The sequence below is a fragment of the Grus americana genome, chromosome 1 (assembly GCF_028858705.1).
Source record: "Grus americana isolate bGruAme1 chromosome 1, bGruAme1.mat, whole genome shotgun sequence".
NCBI classification, from domain to species: domain Eukaryota; kingdom Metazoa; phylum Chordata; class Aves; order Gruiformes; family Gruidae; genus Grus; species Grus americana.
In genome coordinates this window covers 153018862-153035487 of record NC_072852.1, presented here as the reverse complement: position 1 = coordinate 153035487, position 16626 = coordinate 153018862, and the positions used below count along the sequence as shown (strand labels likewise).

Below are 16626 nucleotides of genomic sequence, written 5' to 3'. Positions count from 1 at the left end.
ATCTTTCACTAGATGAAAGCCTCATCCAATCTGACCTTTGCATAGTTACACCAGTGTTTACTTTTTTTTTTTTTTAAATGAAAACAAGGGGATTTAATATCCTTTCAGAAATTTAGATTATAAAACCAACAAAGATTAGACAAAGAAAATGCTCTCAATGGTCTCAGAGATACTCGGTTGTCTTAGAAACACATAAAACTATTAAATTCCAATTGTATAAATCAGTGCATCCCTGCTTACGCCTAGAAATAGGAGTAGATTTGTGTGCGCCATTGTGGATAGAACTTGCCCAGCAAATAAGTTTAGGCTGTTTGACAGCTGAAGCTGAAACTTCAGGACTGTGAGCTAGAGGGAAAGGAGAGGTGCTTTTCCAATAGTTATGACTGCAGCAATTAGACGTAGTCACTCTACCAACAGACCTGAATTTCTTAAAATATTACAGTTTAATCACTATTTTTTTGGGATGGTGATTAAAATTCCAGTTGCTTATTTTAAAAATTACTCTGTATAAATTGAATTATTTTCATGAGTTGTAGCACTTGGAGTTCATCTATGTTTTCATGTCCTTTTTTGTAATTGGATGTATATAATTCTGAGATGCTGGAAGGTTATTATGTGAATTGATTTTAATAAGATGCTTTGATTTTTTTTGCCTTAAACCTGAGTTTCAAGAAGGATGATAAAATTGTTTATTTTATCACTCACATGCTTTCCCTCTCACTAAAAACAAACAAACAAACTAACAACAAATCCCAATCTAGTTTCCCAGGCTCCTGTTTTATCTCCTCCCCCTAAATTCAGTGATTCTGAATAAAGGAAATAAATTATTCCTTGCTGCATCAGGTTCATTATGAAATAAAGGTCACTTTAAAAAATGAGCTCACCTACTACTTTTACTACTATTTAATACAAACACAAATTAAATGTAGAATGTTTACTTTGTTATATTCCCATGCCCTTTTTGTAGTTCGCAGTGACAAACACTCATTTGTAAGTAGAGACTGCTTTGCTGAGTGGCCTGTCTCCCATTGATGGCCATGTATTTAAAATTGTGATATGGAAAGCAACTTCTATAGGCCACCAATGTTAAAGCTGAAATTTTACAGAATTTATTATGTATAGCACTTCACTCTGCCTTAAACTCTTTTCGGCAGCGAGGTCCTGATAAGGAAAAGCACTTGAGCAGCATTTGAAGGTATACGTGTGCTTTAAGTGTCCCAGCAGGAAAGCACTGGAGAAAAAGATAAATCAGTGAACAACGATCTTCTAACAGCATGTGGCAGGACAGAGTTGTCTCCGCTTGAGATAACCAGGGATGAGCGGACTAGGAACTGAAAATTAATAGGCAATGTCAAGGCAGGATGGCTTTATTTGCCCTTGACAATCAGTGGTGGTCTGGGAACTTCCTGAAGGTCATAGTCCGGGCTTCTGCTTTTAGGACGTGTCCTGCAAGTGTATTGTTCTTCTTTTGTTTCTTATGTCCTATTTATAGAAGTTAAGTAGAACAAAGCAAGTAACTGAGCAGGATACTGCAAATAACGTATAATTGCACCTAAAAATAGATACTCTAGAGAGAGCAGAACACCTTGTGAGCAACAGAAATAATCATTATCATGCTTGAAAAATGTTTTTAATGAGAGAGGAAAATTCTTTGGATCTTAAAGCCTGGGTAGTACAAAAAATTATAGAATCAAAATTCCTCTTAACTTATATTTGTGTTGTGAAACTTACATAGCTAAAATTAACTCCATCATTGACTTAACATTACAGTGTTTGGATGTCATAAAGGTTATGTTTTCAGACTTGTGATATTTGCATAATAGCTGTATTTGGTTGTTGTTTAAATGCATCCGTTATTTTCTGATGTAGTTTCATTTCAAGAGCTACGCAGTGATAGCACCATATTGCCTGTAAGCGAGTAGATTGAAGTCAGATTCACCACAAATTAACATAAGGATACTGTTTGAGAACTTCTAATTACATGTGGTTTTGGAAGGAAATGGTGGTTTCTTTTATCAAATTAATCTGAGCTCAAATATTTCTCTTCTTTTTCTGCCTTTCAGAGGCACCTGAAGTGAGTAATAGCACCTTGTAATTTTCACAAATCACTGTTGCTGTCATGATCAGACAGTGTTGTTAATACAGTTTACAGCTGACTTCTGCACAATTGTCAGATTTCAGGGCTGGAAAAAAGCTTTATTATTTTTGCCACAGTCATTTTTGGCTGATTTTCTTCTCTTTTAGAACTGTCAAGCAGAGATAACTTTCCAGCAATGTGTCCCTGCCACCCCCAACTTGTAACTTCATGCTAGGGCTCAACAAGCCCTTCGTTCAGCCTATCTTTATAAAAATATATTTGCATAAGCCATGAAACATTAACATTGCCTTTAAAAAAATAAAAAATTACATTTTGTATATAAAAAAGGGGGGGGGGGGGGGGCACATTAAAAAGTGTTGCATTTGTGAATTCTACCCAGTGGTGCAAATGCCAGAAAAGATACAGATGGTATCTAGCTCATCAGCAGCCATACTGCAGCGTAGGTGTTAAGCTCTGCTTTACCTTTTGTAGGTGGTCTGAAAAGTCGAACAGGAAATCTCATTTGAAACACTTTTCCACTGTTCTATTAATGTTCTGCCACTTCTTTTAGACTGTCCTGGAAGCAGAGCAGCTAGCTGAAGGCTGGGAGGGGGCAGGGGGGTGCGTGTGTGTGTGTGTGTGTGTGTGTGTAGGAATGAGTTCAAACTGGTAAGAAGGTTGAGTTAAGTTCAGGATGGAGATTCGCCTACTTAATTCTGAATTAACTTTTTTTTTCTAAATCGGTTCATTTTTTTTTCTCAAATTGGTTATATTTACATGCAGTTGACATTTATCAACAGAAAGATGCACTGCCATCTGGTGTCAAAACTGCATTCACATGAGCAAAGACAGACGTTTGTACAGAGAAAGAAAAAAATCCAATGTGGTGTAACAAGTTCCTTCCTATAAAACTTCCTAAACTCTGAAGAAGAGACTAGACCGTTCAGAATAAACAGTGTCCATGCTGATGAGCCCTGTACCAAAAAAAAAAAAAAAAAAAGAAAGAAACACAGGAGTTTCATTACTGGGAAATTGCAGGCTAGCTAAAGGGACTTGTATGTAAACATGCATGCTGCTTGTTTCTTTTGTAGGTGGAAGAGGGGGAGATGGATGCCCTGTTATCACCTTTCCAGACTATCCAGCTTTCAGCGAGATTCCCGAGAAGGAATTCCAGAATGTCCTGACCTACCTGACGAGCATCCCAAGGTGAGCACCTGTCTCAGAGAAAATACCCTTTTATCTGCTAAGTGATTTTTTACATTGTCATGTACGTGATTGTGTAAAGGTCAGGCTTGGTATTTAATTAAAGAAAAGGGAAACATAGCTTATAATGCGGTGTCAATAAGTGTTGGTTAGTGACAGCTGCCCGATGTAGTTGTTAGATGAATTATATAGTGCTATTTATATTTCTTAAGAAAATTACTTCCTGGTATGTATGGGTGCAGATTCTATGATGGGTGTTGTCTTCTTGTTTCTTATCTTTGCTGTATTTTAGAGTGCAATGTTCTGTGTTTTACTTGAAAGCATGTATAATTTTGGCAGAATATGCTAATTCTTGGATGCTACTCAAGATGTTACTCAGTGTGACATAATACTCCATAGGTACATACGGTGGTTTGTCCTAACCACTTGTGCTCTGTTTCCCTGCCTCAGCTGAACGTACAGTCTTTGCAGCACTTCCAAAACTTTGACTGAGGGTGCTAAGCAGGCCCAGCAATTAATCCTGGCTCTCTTAGAAGGGGGCTCTTATCAATGGGCTGCTCGATAAAAATTGTGATTTTGTTGAAGATATGTTAGAGAATGAAATAGTGGGGCTCGCGATCCTGAGGGAGGTGAGAAAGGCAAGTAGCAGAGTAAAGTACAGACCCAAAAATTCAGGAGAGCAGACTTTGGGCTTATTCAGGGAACTGGTAAGTGGGATTCAATGGAAAGCAACTCTGAAGAGTAAATCTGCTGAGGAAAGCTAGCAAGTTTTTAAGGACAGCATTTTCCAAGCACAAGAATGGTACGTCCTGGAAAATGAATAGACATTACAGGAGACTGACCTGGCTGAACGAGGAACTTGTGACTGAGCTGGAGTACAAAGAAAGCATACAGGAGGTGAAAGCAGGGACAAGCTACAAAGGAGGAATATAGAAAATGTAGGGACAGTTTCAGGAAAGTCAAAGCACACCTGGAGCCGAGGGACAAGGAGCAAGGAACATCAAGGTTCCCCCAAAATACTTCTATTGCTTTGGCAGTACAGGAATAAACAAGGAAAATGTGGACCTGTGCTGAATGGGCTGGGTAAATTGCAACACAGCCAACACAGATGAGGCTGAGGCACTTGAATTCTTTGCTTCAGTCTTTTCTGACACTGTCTCCCAAGCCTATGTGTTTAGAAAGAGGGTTCGAGGAGGAGAATGACTAGCAGTGGGTGAGGATCAAGTCAGGGATCTCTTGAGAAATCTTGACCCAAATCTAGTCTTTAGGATAAGATGAGCTACATTGAGAGTGGTGAGGAGGCTGGCCAATGTCATAGCAAGGCTGCCCTCCATCATCTTTGAAAGGTTTTTGAGATCAGAGATGGACCATGATGAGTGGAGAAAGACAAATACGGCGTTCATCTTCAGAAAGGGCAAGAGTAATTATCTAGAGCGCTACAGGCTGGTCAATCTCTCTTTGGTCTGTGAGAATATTATGGAGTGAGTCCTCTTAAAACACATTTATGGGCACAAGAAAGAAGAAGGTGATGGGGAATAGCCAGCATGGATTGAGCAACAGTAAATTGTGCTTGACCAACCTTTTTCTGTGATTAAATTACTGGATGCGTGAATGAGGTGAAGCTGTGCATGTCTTTTACCTCACCTCAAGCAAGACTTTCAACAGAGTTACTCCCAGCACCCTTGTATCCACTTTGAATTGTTAACATCTTGACAGATGGGCTGCTGGGCAAGTGAGAAACTGCTTGGATCATCAAGTTCAAAGAGTGGTGGGTAATGGCTCATGCTCCACCTGGAGACAGAGTTCCTCAGGAAACCATATGTATCTGTGCTGCCTGACATCCTTGGCAAGGATCTGGAGGAGGAGGCGCAGTGCATCCTCACTGAGTTTGTGGATGAGAAACTGGTGGACTGGTCAGTACACTCAAGGGAAGGACTGCCATTCAGAGGAACCCAGATGGGTGGGTGGTATGGGCTGACAGGAACCTCATGAAATTCAGCAACGACAAATGCCAAATCCTGCAATTGGGATGGACTAACTCCCTGCAAGAGTACAGGCTGGGAGCTAACTGACTGTGGGACTGCTCTTCAGAAAGGACCTGAGGGCACTGGTGGGCTGCAGGCTAAACATGTGCCAGCAAGATGCTCTGGCAGCAGTGAAGGCTGGTAGCCCCAGGGCCGCACCAGCAGGAGCGTGGCCTGGAGCAGGTGACTGCAGCCTTTCCCTGGCTGGCTCTCTCCAGACCCCACCTGCAGTGTGGGCCCAGCTCTGAGATACCATTGGGTGGGAGTTCACAAACTGGCATGAGTCCAGCGGGGCCCCCACAATGGCCGGGACTGGAGCTGATGTGCAAAGAGAGGCTACGTGAGTGGGGCTTGTTCAGCTGGGGGATGGAAAGCTGTGGGGACACAACAGCCACTGTCTCCACTGATGGAAGGAGCAGCAGGCACCTGACAGAGATCAGTGGTAGAGAGGGAGAGGCCCTGGGGTGGGAACGGGAACAGAGGGGTTCTGACCTGGATGTAAGGAAAAAAAATTTTCACTGGGAGGATGATGAAGCATTGAGACATGCTGCCAAGAGAGGCTATGAAGTCTCTGTCCTTGGAGGTTTTTTGACCTGGCCATACAAAACCCTGAACAACTTGATCTGAATCTGGAGTTGACCATGTTTTGAGCAGGGGGTTGGACTAGAAGCCTTCTGAGATCCCTTCAAACCTGAATGATTGTATGAATCAAGAGATCTCCTTTATGCCTTTCCCAAACTGAGCTATATTGCTCTCCCAGATTAAAAACTCATAGAAACACAGGTTGTGTAACACAGATGAAATACATCTTGAGATCGACATTTAATGTTCTTCTCACTCACAGCATTCAGTGCAACTCAGCATGGTCCATGCTCAATTCCCGTTTGGAACAGATTATGGCAGATGTCCCTCATGCATATATGAGCTTTTGTTTACTGTACATGCATGAAGATAAATAGTAGTGTTCTTGTAAAGGGTTTTCCTCTTAATTATTTTGTAGGACCTACTCCCTGTGAGGGAACACTGGTTATACACAGCATAGTACTGTGATGTGCCTTTCTGGTTGTACTTGTTAATCCCTAGTTTATCAGGGAGAGGAGCTGTGAAGCTGACAGCCAGCTTCATTTTCTTTGTTCATCACTGTGTTGGTTAAACTGTGTGGTGCTAAGCCTCCCTTGATAGTATCTTTCTTGAATACTGTTATTACAAATAATTATGTTCTAAATTCACATCTGCTCCTCCTTTTGAAAATCCTTGGTGGTATGCTTCATGGTGGCCATTGAACTTCTGCACAGAGTGGGGGTTATGTGAGAAATTCTGATCAGAACAAACAGCATCTGGTACAGGGAGGGAGCACTGAGCGCATCCCAGGGCATCAGTTTGACAGGAGCACGTTTTTACTGATTAAAAGTCTGGGAGCAGATTTTCTGGAGATTTTTCTGTTTGTTTCGCCTACCCAACAACAACTACCCTATGCATATTGAGCCAGAAACGGCCATTCTTAAAGTCTGGCTGTTCTTTTAGGATTTTCTTGTTTCTTGAATTTCTAACTCTTTCTAAGGAGATCACTGTTCTGTGTAAACCAAGGGATAGCCCAGCTGGCTGCATATGAAGAGTAAGGTATTAACTATTGTGAATATAAGAATATTTTAGGTATTAGGCTGATAACATTTCAATTTCAACCTTGTAAAAATAATGCCACTGTTAAGCTACTGATAAAACTGGGACTTTTTGTGCCTGAGAATTGCTATAATCTCAAAGGGCTGAAGACATACCTGATACCTTTGCTGGTGTTGTTGCAAGCTTAGTGTGTAAAATTGTGTTTATGAGCCTTTGTGCAGGTTTATAGGACTAACAAACTGCAGAAATGCCACTAGCCAGATGTCAGCATACATCCCCTTATAAAATATGTTTTGCTAATGATAAATTATTGACTGCCTATACCCCAAAGACGGGCAATGTTGTAATTTTCTTTTAATTGTGGTATTTCTAGTGCTGTTAAAGGTGTTGTGAGATAGGATTTTTGCTGTTAGTCTTTGAAATTTTAGCCCTTGAAAACTAAATTGTTTTGGATGCTTTGGAAACTGCTTTTGAGGGAAGCAGAGGCAGTTCATTATTTATTTATTTATTTTGTAAGTTTATTAAAGAGTCCTAAGGAGTACAGACTTACAGGAAGGATAAAAATGCAGCCCACAGCTTTTATGCATGGACTGCTCTCCAGATTAGTGTCATTTAGCTTATGAAGTACGTAACTCCATCTTTGGGCTGTTCTGACTGACTGAGAGGAAATGGCCTTTTCTTTGAAAAGCCCTGTAGAGCACGGACATGTCTGGAGCCACAATAGTTCCTCAGAAAACTACTTGTGCTATTTGGCCCTGTACGAGATTCCTGATCACAGCAAGGGGTTGGCAGCAATAACTCAAAACTCATTGTCTGCCTGCCTGCAGTCGCATGTTAAGGGAAATGATATTTCATGGGAATGACGGTGAGGAGCTGCTAAGAGCCTCATAAGAAGGGACCCTTCTGTACTCTGCAGTAGAGTTTGCCCAATAAAATATTTCCTGGTATAATAAATCTTAGCAATGGCATCAGGTTTTCAAGATTTGTTCCCAAGTGAAAGAAGTAGTCTCGGTAATAAGACTACCTTAGGACTTTGTTGAAAGAGGAAAAACTGAAACCTCTTAACCTACCTTTATTATTCTCTCTAATTTTATAGGTAAACATGACCATGTCCCCTCTTACTGCATTCTTGTTCTATGCTATCTAAACACTGGGTTTCGCAAGCTTTTAGTGCGTAAACTTTCTCTTGTCTGATAGTGAACTTTGATAATGAAGAGTTAAATGTCTCATGGCACGCCTCCCATTTAGGAATGGAACTATTACAAGTTGCCTGTTACCAACTTAGATGACCATGGAGTAGAACAGGGCAAGCAGCAGAGCTATTAGCATTTGCTTAGATGTGTAAATGTCTGATATGTGAGGATGTTAAGAAACGTGACAGTGGAAAGGCAATACCTCATTTCAATTTAAGATACTCAGTTAACCCTGGTGCCACTGTATATCATTAAGCTGAGAGCTGAACCATCTTCTTTAGGTGGGTGTTGTTAATGTTGCAAGGTAAATTCAGGTTCTATAGACAGCTGGATAAAATACGATGTCTAATGTATGGTTTGTAGTAATCTCAACATATTAAGTACGGGTCGTGTATGGTGTGTACTTAAAGATTGCTACATTATCAGGAAAAATGATGGATTAAGGATGAGTTCTATAGACAAGGTAAGATTACAGCTAATCCTTTTATAACTGCCATTTTGGTGATGAGATATATGTTGTAAAGGTATACGTGTGATACTTCTGAAACAGGCTTTTCCTTTTAGCAGCTAGTATTTTATATTGTTATTGAAGTACAAGATAAGGTTTTATTAAAAAGGTGAGGATTCTCTTAGAAAGATTTTTCTTTCTAAGAAAGGTCAAGTGATTTTTGGTTTTATACATATAGTATCCAAGATGAAAGAAGGAGAATCCATGGCAGTATGTAATGTACTTAAGGCAATACTTTCTAGCAAGAGTATTTTAACTAAAATGCTGAGTTGGTACAAATACTTTACATATAAGTATTGATCCACATGAATTAATAGTTCTTATTGATAGAGTTGCTGAATGAATTCAAATCTGTGGATAAGTGTAAGAGGTGACGTCTGTAAATTCAGCTGTATTTCAGCAGAGCACAGTGAGCGAAGTCTTGCATCTATATGAGATGCATTGAGAATATTTTATAATGTCCGCGTAACTGGTCTGATTCTCTTTCTGCAGACAATAAAGTCTCCTGTTACTTCACTGGGTGAGTCCTTCGGGGATTGCTGCTGAGCTGGGTAGGAAAAGATCATGCAGAACAAGGTTGTCTCACCTCTTAGCTGAGTAAAAAACTGACAACCTCCATACACAGTGTCCACCATTCTTACTGCAAAATGGGAGAGGCACCTGTCAGATGCACCTTTTACATCCCACATATACAAAGGGTGGAGGAAGAATGGATGGGGCTTTGGGCAACCTGGTCTAGTGGAGGGGGTCCCCGCCCATGGCAGAGGGGCTGGAACTAGGTGGTCTTTGAGGTCCCTTCCAACCCAAACCATTTTATGATTCTATAAGAATATTCCATTCAGGTTTGCAATAGGCACCTAAAATAGCTGCCAAATGTGCCCTTAAAAAGTCATCTCAGGGCATTCAGTATTCTTTTTGCTTGTCCTCTGTTTTGAAAGTATTTTTTCCTCTTTCTATTTATCCTAGTAAATAGACTCTTAAGATTTGCAGTGTACCCTGAAGGCATGTGTTATTCATACTTCTATCTGTGACAGCTGTCACTCTAAACATACGTTATTAACTTTAGTGTGTACGCATTCTTGGAATATGAATTTGCCAAATGTGGGGTGTAGCATGAGAACTTGGTCCAAAAGAAATTAATAGATAATTGCAGTGGTTAAAAAAAAAAGATGACAGGATTTTTCAACATATGGTTTTGCTTCTGGTTAATTAGCAGTTTCTACTACAATCAAAAAACAATATGCTGTATGAGAGAACAAAAGGATATCGTTTTAATGCTTTTCTTCGTTGCTCATATAGGTTCATCTTTGAACAAAGGAAGCAAGCTAAAATTCTTATGGTCACAAGAGATTGTATAATTAATAATTTAAAAGTGTAAAACTAAGTCTTAAATACAAAGTTCCTTTCAAGAGAAGTAAGAAATAGTGTAGATTAGAAAATTCAGAACACATTTTGATGGCCAGTTTGAGTCCCACACTGCTGATTAAATACAATACACAGGCCTTTTGTACTTGTATTCAGAAAGAGCCTTGTACAGCCTCTCTTTGTAATGCCCTTCTGTCCTGCTGCATGATCTTGAGCGTATCTCAGGTTAACTTGTCGTGTCCAGCAATTTCCTGTTTTGAAAGCTGTCCCTGTTGGTTTCCTGCCCAGGAGAACGTCCCCTTCTTTGAGATCCCGATGGTTTACAAATGCTTGAACACAATGTGGCCTTCTAAGAAATCCTGTTGTTTGTGGTACTGTCTGGTGTTGGAAATTAGGAAGCCATCCTGTCCAAGTAACAAACAGAACAAGATGACCTCAAAAAGTGTCAGTATCCAACAGTTGGAAAGCTCAGTCATTAAGGTTTGCTAAGCTTTGGGTAGACCCTTCCTTGTTAACTACACCAGCTCCCCATCGTTTGGGATAACCCTGGGTTAACTGAAAAAGAAATGTCTGTGCTAAGCCTTCCAGTGGGCTCAGATCCGAGAAGACTCCACTAGCATGGGCACAGCAAAGTGCAATGAGGTGAATTTAGGTAGGGACCAGAAGAACGTGCCACAGCACGGCGTGGGCATTGCTGGAGCTAACAAACCTCAGCACGAGGGGTGCTGGAGAGCACAGAGCTTGGGTCTGGCCAGTCTCCTTGGCATAGATCCACCATTGCACTCTGGAAGCAGGGGTAGCGGTGCTGTGGTAACACTGTGTTTTGAGCTGGTAAGTCCCTCAGGGTCCAAGCTGACCTTGTGAAGAGCCAGCGTGGGAGGGTAACCGCACGTGTTTCCTCATTTATCTACAAACTAAACAAGCGGCCCACCACTAGCTAAGAGTTAACCTCTTTTGTTTGATAGAGTGCCAGGGATGAACGTCACCACATAATGGGTAAGAAGTGCCAAAAACCAGACACCCTGACAGTTCGCACTGACATGCTGAGCAACAGCTTTGCAGCTTCAGAGTTTATTTCTGTCAGCTGTGTTTCATTTCCACACTCTCCTCTTTGTCGGATTACAATCCAGGCTGAAGATGTGGAACCTGTACCCTGCTGTTACCTTGGCAGCCCCTCAAATTCGTCAGTGAGAACATCCCGGGACTTCCAGCAAAATCTGTTGTGCTGTGCGTGCCCTTCCTTTCTCAGAGCACAGCTGCCAAACAGTTGTAAATGCCGTATGTTCCTATAAGCAGAAAGGAAATATAAAGGTTTACATTTGAAGTAAGAGTATTGCATCTTAAAAGTAAACTGGTAGTTTGAAGCTTTTGTGTCAGATAGGTCAAAGCTTAACATGTTACTTGCAAAGTCTGAATTTTTACTGGGTTTGGAACAATTTACAATTGTTTGATGTCCACGTTGTGAATGTCTTAAACTTGTTTTAAAGCTCAGCTCTGTACAGGCAAAGCCTTTCTAGTCTTTAAATCCCACTTACACTACCTTCAGGGCTTAGAGGATTTGAGTAGTATATAGGCTCTGTATGCATGACACACACTGTCCAGTGGTAACTTTAATCTGCTAAGGAGACAAGGTAAATTGAGCACTGTAAAATTTTGGAAGTTAATTACTAAAATGCTGGACCTCACACAGGAGCTTTCATTAGTCCAGTCTTAAGTTCATGGTATTTAACACCCTATTTAAGTATAAACTCACCTTTCTAAAACACAACATGCAGCATTCCAGATAAAGCTGTTCCAATACTTTGTGCAGTGGCATTAACGATTGTTGCAGTGTACTGGAAATATGTATAATTCCAATATCATAGTTCTGAATAGGTGTAAAAATGCTTTTATGGAGTCTTACGACTTAATAGTTCTAAAGTGAGGATCGTGTAGCTTTCTGTTGCTCATATTTACTTAAGCTTAACCAGCGTGGAGCCTTTTGCCTTTATTGACCTATTTATCCTTAATTGTCCCTCAAGGATAATGTGGCCTACTTCAGCCATCTGTAGTTAAGTCTAAGTGAGTCCTCAAAGTTGTTGTATTTCTTCAAACACTCCTTGCTAAAGCAGCTCTGTGTGACGTGCAGAAATTAAACTGGATTTTCCATTTAGAAAATTAAAAGTCATCTTTTAAAAAAAACCCCTTTAGTTAATTTCACACACTAAAAGAAGATCTGTTAATGCTTAACTTTTGTATTTTAATGATTATTTCTGTTACTTGCAGAAACACATCAAAGCTGTTCTGATTTTAGTCTGCGGGGTTCCTTGATGGGGTAAAGCTAGCTAAGTTACCATTAAAAAAAAGGCTGATGGGTACCACAGAAGGGAGATCAGTGCATGTGGTACAAGCAGATGCCCAGGCAGATGAGGATGCCTGGACACTTTAGTTTTTATTTTTAACACTGGCTGTGTTCCCTCAGCTTCTCCCCAACAGCATAAGCTTTTGAGAGCAGAAAGAATGTCAGCATATATGATGGCATATAGCCAGCATTACTGTACTCCAGTCAGCTGTCTTTATTTTAAGGAGGAATTGGCTGGAAAGTGGGAGAGAGGCTGATTTGAGGACCTAGAGTAGCATAGGAGGTAAAGAGGAGCTATAGGGACCAGTCAAGGAAGGTAGTGATGCCCATATCTCTGAAGCTGAGCGAGGAGGGAAAAGAGAAATGTGACTCTGTATGCTATATAAATTGGCCTAAATATTTTAAAATAAATAAGGTGTGTACCACTACTGCTTATTTGGCTGAGGAACACGAGCAATGCTTGGGACAGATGTGCCTCAAGTAAACGTGTTTGGATTCATATCTCACAATTTCAAGGGATCTACTGCTGTGCAGGATAAAGATCTTTGGTTGCCTTTGGGACCAAGGCTTGAGAGCAGCTCTCCTGGTTGTCAGTGAGCTGTCACTCACCTATCTCCGATAGTAGCTCATCTTCCTTGCGCAGTCTTGCTTTGCAAGCAGATGCAGTGAGCTGTTGCTGTCACAGTCCTGTGATGACGGAAGGATTTTCAGATCAGGGTAGGCCTGCACGTAACCACGTGTGGCTTTCTGGGTTACAGTCATTGTCAAGCTTGGATGAGACTTCCAGAGTTTTGAATTATCATCAGCCTCTTAGACAAAGCTCTTTGAAGTCGTTTTCATTATTTTGTCTCTTGTTTATTTGGCCTTTAAGATCTCCTGTCACTGGCACAATATCATGTGTAATTATCTTGCCTATGCTTATAAAGCTTCAAAAGGCATTTTCATGTTGACACTCTTCCAGGCTGTGTGATTCTGCTTGTCTCTTCTGCCTCATGAGCAAATTATAATCATGGTTTTTATTTATGCTACCTCGCAGCCCAACATTCATCTAAATTCTTCTTTGCCTGCCTGCTGTGAGATCCTAAAATACAAGTTTGTATATCTGATGATTCCCCAATCCTGAGAAAACTGAAATACAGTATGAGTGTTTTCAGACGTACCTGGGGCATAAACCAATAACAGCTGAGACCGAAAGTAAGCATAATAAGAAAAGGAAGAGATAAGGTTTTCATCAGTGTTACACTGGATAAGATTTAGGGAGAGTTAACTAGAATGTGGAGAAAGATGAAAATAAAAAAAGTGCACAGTGGAGGGAGGGAAATGCATCAAATTTATTATCTGAACCTTGTCTACTGATGAAACTTTAACAGGTTCAGCTCCAACACAAAGGCTCAGATTTTCTTAATTTCCCGTGCAGCACCATCTGAAAACCTTCTCTGTAAGGCAGGCAGTAACTATCAAAACCAAATTAAAGAGCAGGTCGAAATGCTGTGTTTTGAGTGCACACTTAAAAATCCATCTATTCACAGAATTCCAGTGTAGCATGAAAAAGATAGTAGAATAATATGCGCGTTGTTGTATTTGTAGTGATTTAGGTGGGGGAGGTGTGTTTGGTTTTTAGGTTGGTTTTGTTTTTTTTTTTTTTTTCCTGAGGGGAGGTCTTTATTTTCAAAATCAGATTTTAAACATGAGAATCAATGAGAAATGGTGCCTCCTTGCCTACAGGATATGTTCCTTCTGTGGGGTGTCACATCAGCTGCATTGGATTAAAGACAGCTGTTACTACCAGGAGCTTTATATATAATAATTTTTACTCGGCATTCAGTGATTTTGGACAGACCACTAGAGGCTGCACTTGTATAGCAGCACTTCAACCGTCTCATTTTACATTTCTTTTGCTGGAATTTCTTCTCTTTCCTATATTTCTTTATGAACAATGGTCACCCTTAGTTTGAGTTGGGTAGGTTTTTCCTTCCACAGTTAAAGTTCCTTGAGTTGACTGTGAGAGGGCCCAATAATTAAATATAACAAATTCTTCTAGATCAGTAGCCTTTTGTTGAAGCACAATACAGGCACTCACTAGTTAAACACAGTAATGAGTAGATGGCAAGTTTTGGGCCTGACTCCAGAGATTTGGATACAGAGAGATAAAGGTACAGTGCGGTGACTTCCACATCACCAAGCACCGGCTTTAAGTTCAGCACCTCAGGAAGCTCGAGGTGAGCCTGTTGCATGGGTCTATGCACTACGGCTAATTTTCCAAGAAGATCAGAAGTAATGGACATGTCCTCCCAACTGCGCTTCCTGCAGTAGCTGAATGGTTCAGTGTTTTCAGCTGAAGAGAGATAGGTTACAAAAATTAAAGACAAAATTATATTACTAATTCCATCCAAAATTATGCAGAAGTTGTTAATCATTGCATTTTCATTTTTGGCCCGTATGCAGTGCCATGTGCCAGAAATGGAGTGTGCTCATCATTTCTGTTTTTTCTCATAAATGTTGGTGGAATAAGAACTGATGTCTGATAGACGGGTTACACACCTCAACTGAAAGTGATTTTTGCAGGAATCCCACGTGAGCTGTCAGGCCCACAGTTTGAATCGGAGCCAAAATGTCCCACCAGTTTGCTTTAGGGGCTCAGGAGGTCCGCTAGGTAGCCAAAGAGCTTCCTCTGGGTGTTTGTAAATGTTATGTGCATAAATGTTACCCTTATTAGGAACAACTCTGTTTTCAAGATGCGTGCAATATTCTTTGACCTCAGTTAGTCATACAGAAACACCTGTGACAGAATTCAGCACCAAACTGCTATTTTCTGTCTAAACAATTCAATGTCATGACAGTGATCGTGCAATTGTATGTACAACCATCGCTGGGGAATAGGTTTTCATTCTATTTATTTTCTTGGCAGATTGTTTCTTCACCACTGACATCCCAATACCAATGCAAACCTCAAATTTTCTGTCGTAAAAGTAGAAAATATAATTTAAAAGTTTGCTAATCTAGAGCGAGCATAGTTAGTGGGAAGGTATTACTGTCCAGCTTTCTGAACACTTGTCTTAGGTCTGTCATCACTTTATGATTTGTATATTTACATTGCAAATTTGGAATATCATTTGTAACGTTGGTGTTATAAAGGATTATAACTTTTATTTTATTTGCCAGGCTATTCTTCAGTTGAATGCTTTTAAGTACTAATTTAAGGGCAGGTTTCTAGAAAACACAGAAGTAAGCTCTGAAATAGCAGCGGCATTACAAAGTGGTATTCAGGTTAGATATTGTGTTAAAAGCTGCAGGCTCACTTTGAACTTTCTAGTTTCCATTGTATTGTCCAATGTACAGCTCAAATAATGTCTAGTTTATAGTTCTTTTCCAGTTCCTGCTATCTCTAAATTGATTTAATCAGGCACCTTCTACAGTGAGGCTGGGCGTTATGGGCTGTAAAAGCCTGTGATATCTGAAGCTTTCAAACTGGAGCTTCATGGAGTGTGATATATCCTCTTAAAATCAGTAAGCAGAACACCTTTTTAAATGAGGGCAACATGCCCAATGTGATTATTTTTTTTTTGTTTGTTTCTTTTTTAAAATACCCAGCCGGTGGATTTGTTTTGGAATTAAGTGGATAAATTGACCAGTTTTGAAACAAAGTAGGCTTTACGACAATGAGCAATCAAGAATTGTAAGAAAACGAGACTGCTGTAGGTCTAATTACTGTTTAGTGCCTGGGTATTAGATTTTGTTTAATGTTACAGTTGAACTTTAACTTTTTTTCTTTTTCTAATTCATAAAGCATTAAATTCTTTTGACTTAGGAAAAACTACATCCTCTAGGGCTTACCTAGTGGTCAAATAGAAGTCTTGGTAATCCTACGTAAGGGACAGAAGGAGGGGAGATGTGGGGGCAAGGCTACGTCAGGTGAATTGTTCCTGCTCTTTTCCTTGCTGGGAAACCAGCATAAAACCGGTAATGTGAAATGTCACCATAGGACTTAGCTGAATTATTTTCTTTCACAGTTGCTGTACTGGAGTTTTCTATCTTGATTTGTTAATACCATTAATATCATGTTCTTCACCATATTAACCTGCTGTCTTCTACAGCATATACAGGCTACTAAGGAGATGGCTTTTCTCTGCTTTCATTCATTGCCAGGACATTAGTGGTTTCATTTTTCTTTAATGAGTGAAACACTTATGATTAAGAAAGGGTTCTTGTCTCCCCCTCACCCCGCAAGAAGTCATTCCTAGCACCAGGAGGAGAGATGGTCTTTGAAGTGGCTCAGGTTCAGTCAGTTGAAATGC

At 40.2% G+C, this 16626-nt stretch overlaps 1 protein-coding gene across 15 annotated transcripts in view; it reads left to right on the top strand.

Annotated features, from left to right (window-relative positions):
- MCF2L (MCF.2 cell line derived transforming sequence like) overlaps positions 1-16626 on the top strand; it is a 164624-nt gene that overhangs the window by 100428 nt on the left and 47570 nt on the right. For 13 of the 15 annotated variants that reach the window (XR_008577755.1, XR_008577754.1, XR_008577757.1 and 10 more), the window contains one exon: positions 3169-3283. Coding sequence is in view for 10 of the 15 variants with exons in the window: in XM_054830639.1 (XP_054686614.1) it covers positions 3169-3283 (115 nt within the window). In the remaining 5 variants the exon portion in view is untranslated. The other 2 variants (XM_054830771.1, XM_054830766.1) reach the window with 2 other exon arrangements.